This window comes from Nicotiana tomentosiformis, chromosome 4 (assembly GCF_000390325.3).
Source record: "Nicotiana tomentosiformis chromosome 4, ASM39032v3, whole genome shotgun sequence".
NCBI lineage: Eukaryota > Viridiplantae > Streptophyta > Magnoliopsida > Solanales > Solanaceae > Nicotiana > Nicotiana tomentosiformis.
The window spans coordinates 137,339,213-137,347,895 of NC_090815.1; the positions used below are offsets into that span (position 1 = coordinate 137,339,213).

At 37.5% G+C, this 8,683-nt stretch overlaps 1 protein-coding gene across 3 annotated transcripts; it reads right to left on the reverse strand.

Annotated features, from left to right (window-relative positions):
• Positions 1-2,893: 2,893 nt before the first annotated feature.
• On the reverse strand, positions 2,894-7,342 carry LOC104102130 (pentatricopeptide repeat-containing protein At1g25360). 3 transcript variants are annotated; one of them, XM_070200312.1, is made up of 3 exons: positions 4,305-7,342; positions 3,408-3,589; positions 2,894-3,313 (listed from the first exon to the last, which is right to left on the reverse strand). In XM_070200312.1, the coding sequence occupies exon 1, from the start codon at positions 6,848-6,850 to the stop codon at positions 4,427-4,429; it is 2,424 nt and encodes an 807-aa protein (XP_070056413.1). In that variant the 5' UTR covers positions 6,851-7,342; the 3' UTR covers positions 2,894-3,313; positions 3,408-3,589; positions 4,305-4,426. The 3 variants fall into 3 exon arrangements, with proteins under 3 accessions (XP_070056413.1, XP_009608058.1, XP_009608057.1); XM_009609763.4 differs by having other exon boundaries at positions 2,894-3,589; XM_009609762.4 differs by having other exon boundaries at positions 2,894-3,589; positions 3,974-7,342.
• Between the last annotated feature and the right edge of the window lie 1,341 nt (positions 7,343-8,683).

The window sequence follows — 8,683 nt, forward strand, 5'->3', positions numbered from 1 at the left end:
CCCTCTAGTGAGATTGCAACGGCTTTTGTCTGCGAGCTCGATCTTGCTTAGAATCCTCGATTTTGGTTCGAGCTTGATTTCGGCTCGAACTCGTGATCCTGGTTCGAGCCCGATCCTGGTTTGAGCCCTCGGATGGATTCCAGGTCGATGTAGGTTGGTTTTTGGATTATCAGCACGATAGATCTACCCACGCCATGGTTCGATTCTTGTTCGAGTTTGATTATGGTATCGATCTCAACACGGACCGGCCTCCCCGGGCTCTAGGTTAGTTCGTCCCCCCCTTCGGGATCTTACTTCGATACACCACCCTTCGAACCGTACCGGACATGCCAAGGCTGAAATCCATTTCGACCGTATACAACTACCAGTATTATAATCAAACTAACAATATATCTACATCCAATCAGAAATTAAGTGTATACGTATATTCTAGTATTCCATTAAAACTAATAGTATACATACAAATATTCCAATAACACTAACAGTATTCATACTAATATTTTGGTTAAAAAAACTAACAGTATGTTTATTAGTATTTCATGTGAAACTACAATATTCAATTTAATGTATTTAAGTCAAAAATACAGTTTTCAATTTGCAATTACAATATTTATTTCAGAAATACAATATTCCATGCGAAACTACACTATCAATTCAAAAATAATATTCAAACCAAAACTATTTATCATATTCAAATAAAACTACAATATTCAATTCAAAATCACAGTATTTAAATAATATGCGATAATATTTCAACAACACTTGCCAATAATAAGACGAAAGCTTTATTTTTAAGCGATCATTCCGACAAAAGTTGAGAGCTATGACTTTATAGTGGTCATTTAAGGCACTACGAGAATAATGTGATAATCGATAAGAAATGATGTGATAATCGATAAGAAATGATGAAAGACTCATGAAATGCCAAATGCAAAATATTTCACCTCGTCCATTAGTAACACCGTAAGTAACCTACTTATTTTAAGTAGAGTACTGATATCAGGATTAAAACACAATAATTGCGAAGAAATTCAAATTAAATTGGGTAATGAAGAGGGGGAGAAACTGAAAAAAGAAAGAAAGCGGAGAGAGAAAAGGTATAAGATTACAGTCCCTTAAATTGTGGAATAGTGAATAATTATATACATAGTAAAATAAAATCTTAAAGTAGGTATATAGGGCAAAATAAATATTTTAATTATATATAGTGTTAACTGATATTTTCAGTAGGCATACCGCATAGATTATTTAATTCGATATACAATTGATTTCGGTTTCCCGTGGACGATGGGGCAAGTGCGTAAAAATAGCACGGGCTAGCCACTTTTCGAATTGGTAATTGAAAAATAGTAACGTTTGTAAAGTCATTGAAAAATAGCCACTATTTTGTTGTAACACAGAAAATTTCAGCATAATATACTGGAGATTTGTGCACCTGTGTATGAACTTCCAGCATATTATGCTGGAACTCCAGCACACGGAAAATTCTCGTATAATATACCGGAGATTGGAGCACTTATGTATAAACTTCCAACATATTATGTTGGACTGGTATATTATGCTGGAACTCCAGTATATTATGCAGGAAGTTCACATGTAAAAAATTCGAACTCCAGTATATTATGCTGGAATATTTTTTGGATTTTGAACAGTGTTTTCGTTCAAATTAATCTTTATATAAAAAATGAGTAAATTTCGATTACTTTTGAAACTGTGACTATTTTTCAATTACCATTTGTAAATCTTGCTATTTTTGAATTTCACCCCTATATGGTCATAGTGTACTTAAAATTACAAGTTTAGCCACTTCTAAACTAATTTTAAGCATATACGATCGAAGTTAGGCGGCAAACTTCAAAGACATTTTTGCTTGAAGTTTGGCTTGCCAAGAGCGTAGTTTCAACAATTGCGTATGCGCAAGCCAAACTTCATACATTTATGTCTTAGCTTTCTTTTACGGGAGGTTCAACCAGAAAGCTCAACAATTTTCAATTTTTAAAACTTCCAACTTAAATTCAATACCCAGCAAAGTTCGAACAAATCAATCACCAACAACTTCAAGTGTCAATCACTAACTTACAAAGACTTAGCTTTAGCTGTAGAGTTGTTAACAATTAATTTTGCCATTAGTTATTCTTCGAACAAAGTCTAATACTATTTTAAAAACAGAGAAACATCCATCAAGGAGGAGGTGTTGTTGAGGGAGTTGTGTGAAGATTTATGATTGTAGTAACTACACTAAGGAGGAGGAATGGAGAATCAACAAAAAGGCTTTTGCTAACAACACTGGCTATCAGTTGGCAAACTAAATATTGGCTACTAGTGCAATTAATTCCATAAAAATCAGCATCAACTTTATATAGTGTTTGGTTAGATTTTAAGGAGATTCAATCTTTGCATAGAAATCAACATTAATTAATTAATACTCCAACATTTGGTTGCTCTATTTTGCTTTCATCATAAATAATATATGCGTAAGTAAAACATGAATATCGACGTATTTTTTTATGCATGGTATAATGTGGTATAAGAATGTAGGCGTTAGTAATACATAGATTAAAAATACAAGAATAATCAAACTAACCCCCGTAATAGTACAAAAAATTTATTTTGTTTAAATACTAATCACATATTTTAAAAGTCTCGGGTTCGAGTCAGAATAGAGAAATTCCTATTACAAAATCAAATATTATCAACCCCGTTCGTTAGTTTTGTTAGAAATAAAATCTCCTTTTGCATAATGTCTTATTAATATCTAAATATATATTTATTGGGCACTCCTCGAATACATGAGATATATCTTCAATATAAAAGATTATAATTCATCTCTATTCCAAAATGCATCATGCAACAGCATTAGATTTGTCCTTAATTATTTTTTGTAATATCAATATTACATAAAACATCATCTCTTACATCCGTCAATTGATTACAGACATTTGGCCATATGAAGAGTTAGGGAACAAGAATCTGGTAACTCTTTCAGTGTTTCACCATTCAATCAAAACTCGAAATTCTGGTGAAATATGGTGACTTTTTGGGGACCATTTTGCTTGCTCAATCACCACAATAAATACATTGTTAAAGCAAATCAAACATAAGAGTATACTTCAGAACACAAGTCAGATAAACTATACAATTTCAGTTGTAGTTTGATCTATGTCTCAAGTAGGCAGGATCAAATTGTGCAATGAATTCATCAATATGCTTGTCTGAACTTCCACTTTTGCCAATTGCCTCATTAGCTAGTTCTTTCAAGCTAGTAATATTCTTTCTAATTGGAGTACAAGTATATCTGCTATCACAGAGCATCCTGAAAAGAACATACAGCTGATCAGAATGATCACGAATGGAGAGCACCACTTGAATTCAATGAGTCCAATTAGAGCCCAGAAAAAGCAGCTCACTTGCTAAAAATACAAATGTGCCAACCAAGGAGCATCGCGGAAAACTAAGTCTGCCTTCAGCTCTATGCTTGTTTTAACCGATGGATGTGAAAGATCGTCAACTTAAATCTGGTTGACAAATGGAGTATACTCACTGTAGGATATGAAGGTACCCATCTATAGATGAGTTGCAAGCTGTACTCCTGCAATCAAAGAAAAGCATCATATTTTCCAGAGAAAACAGGTAAACAAGGAAAGTTTCAGCATGTAGATACAGGAAATGCCACAAACCATAAGAAAAATCAAAATTTTAGCTAAAAGGAATGATGAGTGGTTATAATCAAAGACCAGACAACGGAGAGAACGCAGTACAATGAATTCATAAAACTTGAAACCAATGACAACGTAAAACCTAAAGAGAATCCCATCAACTAAACTCATTCAACTTAAAAGAAATAAAAAGGCAAGAAATGTGGGATGGAAGATCCTAGGAAGATCTAGATCAAATAGTGCGAAAAATATTATTTCAATAAAGTGCGTGCTATAGAAACTTGTATCATGGAAACATTTTTCCTCGCTAATAGTACCTTTATGTTTGAGGATTCTAGAAACTCAACTGTATCATTTCCCCAAGCAGAGAGTCACTCAACCCTTTGGCATATCCTATTATTCACAAACTGGGAGCATTATGAAGCTGCGAGTTCTTTGTTTGATAGTTACTCAATCGTGTATAACTACAAGATATATGCAATCTCTATCTCATTAGTTAATTATGCCTTAAGTATCTAGAAGGTATCCAATGAGCATTCACCACCAGGGAACACAAAGCAGAAACATTCACAATGCACATCCATTTTCGAAATGCTACAGACAAACAAGACGTAGCAGCATATTCCTACTTCAGCGTTGAAGTCTTACATTTTAATGTCCGAAGATGCTATAACTTTTCCCTGGCAACACAACCCCTTCCAGAATGACTTCTTCAAATCTCCACAGAAACCAAGGAACTCATTAGGTGACAGTAATCATTATCCCATATCTCACCAATAATTCCTACATGAGCATTCACCATCCCTGAAATGATGAAACCTATTTCCATCTCTGACGATGATTTCTCTTGCCTCAACCTTCGACATGAATTTAATCGCATTGTGGCAGTCACCACAAATCCGTAGGTTCTTGAAGACCCTAATTGTGGCTCCACGAGGCAGTTTCAAGAGCCCAAATACAACTGCCAGCTTTTCACTATGAGTTGATATAGCATACTCCTTTTGCTCAGCCTCCATATCCTGCAACACATATTGTGTATCTGGAACATATCCCATTTTCCTCATCTTCAGTCTTAACTCCTCCAGGTAGTTGTACACTGCTTGAATTTCAGGATGTGCGGTATCATCCACCAAAAAGACATGAACGGTATTCTCAACCTTAATCCAACTACATCCAGGCTCTTTTTTCACCCCTTGGTCTCTCATCAGTTTTCGCACCTTAGCAGCGTCATCCCATCGGCCTGCAGCAGCAAAGGTGTTAGCCAAAAGTATGTAGGTTCCATCATGTTGTGGCGTCAACTCAAAGAGTTTTTCTGCTGCTTCAACCCCCAAATCCACGTTCCTATGAGTTCGGCAACCAGCAAGAAGAGCTTCCCACATGGGTGCCCCAGGTTTATTAGGCATAGTCTGGATCACATCTTTTGCTTCTAATAACCTTCCAGCTCGAGACAGCAAATCAATTAAACGGGCATAGTGATCTTCTCCTGGATTTATTTTGTAAACACTATGCATTATATTAAAGTAGTGTCGTCCCCTTTCTACCAATCCTGCATGACTACAAGCAGATATAACTGTGAGAAAGCTGATCCTATCAGGAGTTATATGTTCATTTAACATCTGTTCAAAAAGTTCTATGGCTTGAGCACCATATCCATGCTGTCCCAAGGCAGCAATTAATGCATTCCAAGAAACCAAATCTACACAAGGCATTGTGAGAAACACGGTACGTGCAGCTTCAATGACCCCAGATCTTCCATAAAATGTTATTAATGCATTTCCAGATGAAAGGCTTGAATCAAATCCACGCTGGATAAGCTGAGCATGGAGTTGGCATCCAGTTTCTAGTGCTGCAAGCACTGCACAAGATGTAATAGCTCCTGCAAATGCATAGTCACACAGCTCGATCCCGTGTAGTCTCATTTGGTTGAACAGTTTGAGAGCTTCTTCCCCTTTTCCATTTTGTGCAAATCCTGATATCATTACTGTCCATGCAAGAGAATTCTTCTCTGGGATCTCATCAAAGAATAATTTAGCTTCATTAATCCGCCCTTCTCCTACATATGCTGATAGAACTGCATTCCACGAAACAAGGTCCTTAAAGGCTAGATTATCAAAAACTTTTCTTGCTTCATCGACTCTACCACATTTCCAATATAATGTTATTAAAGCGTTATGTACAGACACATGAATTTCCTCTTCTGTTCGTCTAACATAAGCATGCACCTGTTTTCCTAGAAGAAACAATCCGGCATCGGCACAAGCACTGAGGATACTAGTGCAGGTAAACTCATCTGGCTTCAACCCTGCTGAGTGCATTTTCCTTAACATGTCTAATGCTTCGAAGATGAAACCTTTATGTACATACCCAGAGATCATTGCATTCCACGCCACAAGCAACTTCTCATCCATACCATCAAACACCTTCCGAGCAGCATCAAGGTCATCATTCTTCACATACCCTGTGATAATCGTAGTCCAGGACAAGTCATCCCGCTCTGGCATCTCATAAAACAACTTGCTTGCTGCATCCATCAACAGCACGGATGACACTATGGGTGATGAAGCACATTTTACATAAACTGATATAAGTGCATTGACAACACACTTAACCCACGCCATGCCTGACTTCACAACCGCACAATGCAGCTGCCCGCAGTGCATTTCATGATCAGCTATAAGGGCTAAAGCTGCAAGCACCGAGGTGTAGGTATACTCATCAGGCTGAAAACTTTTCCACCTCATATCAAGAAATAGTTTTATAGCAGCATGGCCATCATTGTTATGTGAATAGCCAGTAATCATAGCGTTGTAACAAACAGTGTCGCGGATGCTTAATGGGGTTTTATCAAAAACCTCTCTTGCAAGCTTGGGGTCCCCGGAAGCAGAGTATGCAGCAATAACTGTTGTTCTTGCCACGACATCTGGTTGGGGAATTCTATCAAACAGGCGCTTTGCATAAACAAGACCGGAATTTTTGCAGTAAATGTCGATTAAGCGATTAAGGATGTGGCTTCGTGGCCTGAATCCGGAGGTAATCATGTTGCCATGGATTGATCGAACAAGAGCAAAAGCTGAGCTGGCATGCTTTTTCTCTCGGCAAAGAGGTTGGAGCTGGGCTGCGTAAAAGTTGGCAATGGTACGAGTGTCTGATTGGTTTTGCAAAGACGTTTTGACGGCAGTAGCCGCATTTTTCATGACTGAAAAGGTAAAGGTAGGCAATTTCACTAGTCTGAAATGTCTTACAAAGTAAGTCAAACAGTGAAAATCAAATAGAGAACTTTTAATCCCACTTGTTGAAGACACCCGAACGAAGAAGAGTGCCGTGGAAACTAGGATGGGAGCTCAATCAACTTCGCAAAATCAAATACTCTACCAAAAGGTAGCCGAATTATGATCTTTTTGCAATGCAATGAACCTAAAGAAATGTCCTTCTCATCTGCGTTTAGTTCCTTTTTCTCCCCTGCTTCCAACAACCATTTTTCTAGTCAATGTATCCTACTTGTATATTCGTCCTATTGCACTTTCTTCCGACAAGTCTTTAAGCTCTAAAGTTGCGACTACATAACTGAAACTTCAAATGCAAACACTCCCCACTTTCTTCTGTCTAAGTTTTTTCGGGGAGCATCATATCATAGTTAAAAGCTTTACTCCTCAGTGATATCTTACATAGGAAGAATATGGCAATTGGCTTATGCTCATCAAACTATTAGTAAACTCAAATCCACCTCGCGAGGATTCGTACTTGTTAGGAATAAATCCCTACATAAATAATATTCGCCGTAATAAAAACGGAATAATAACGTAAAAGAGGGACAACGACACCAAGATTTTTACGTGGAAAACCCTTTTGAATAAGGGGAAAAACCACGGTCCCGGGAGGAGCAATTGATATCACTGTAGCAAGGAATTTTTATACTTTGCAGGTCCGAGTAAAATACTCCAAAGACCACTACAACACTCAAAAGAAATAACTCTCTTTTGATATTACCACCTCACTACAATATCGCTCACTCTCTATTTTTCTCACAAATAATTTTCTTATACCTTGTATGTGAAACCTCGCTCTTTCTTTCTAACTCTTAGATATATTTTTCCTTTGAGATTGGTTGTGTAGAGATGAGAGTTGAAGCTCTCCTTTGATAGGTGGAGCCCCACTCTCCAACGCCTACTATATTTGACATTTTCCTCTCACGCCTACAATGTTGACAATATCAAAAGAAACGGTGGCTGCCAATTTTGAAAAAGACTTAGAAGTCTTTATCAAATGAAGAAAGTCGTCTTCCTTAAATTATAGGATGGATCCATCAAATCTCCCCCTCGAGTCTCATTCACTTGAAGGAGGTAAAACCGGAGTTTCTAGTTTGAGTGCATGCCGACAAGTACTTTGCATAGCTCGAACTTGTCTCTTGGCACTACCTTTGTCAGCATATCCGAAGGATTCTCACTTGTATGGATCTTCTTGACTTGTATAGATCCATCGTCTATTCTTTCTCGAATCCAGTGATATCTCACGTCGATATGCTTCGTCCTTACATGATACATGGTGTTTTTGCTCAGGTTTATTTCACTTTGACTGTCGCAATAGACGGCATACTCGTTTTGATGTAGTCCAAGCTCTCGAAGGAACCGTTTCAGCCAAACCATCTCCTTGCCAGCTTCAGTAGCGGCAATATATTTTGCTTCAGTTATAGAGAGTACAACACGCTTCTGCAACTTCGACTACCGTGATATAGCTCCCCCTCAAAATGTGAAAAGATATCATGTAGTAGATTTAAAATTATCAAGATCACCTGACATATCAGCATCCGTGTAGCCCTTCAAGATTGGATCAGATCCTCCAAAATAAAAGCAATCTCTTACAGTACCTCTTAGGTACTTGAGTATCCACTTGACTGCTTCCCAATGTTCCTTTCCAGGATTTTCAAGAAATCTGCTAACAACACCAATTGCATGAGCAATATTAGGTCTGGTGCATACATTGCATACATCAAACTTCCGACTGCTGAAGAATAAGGAACTCTAGCCATG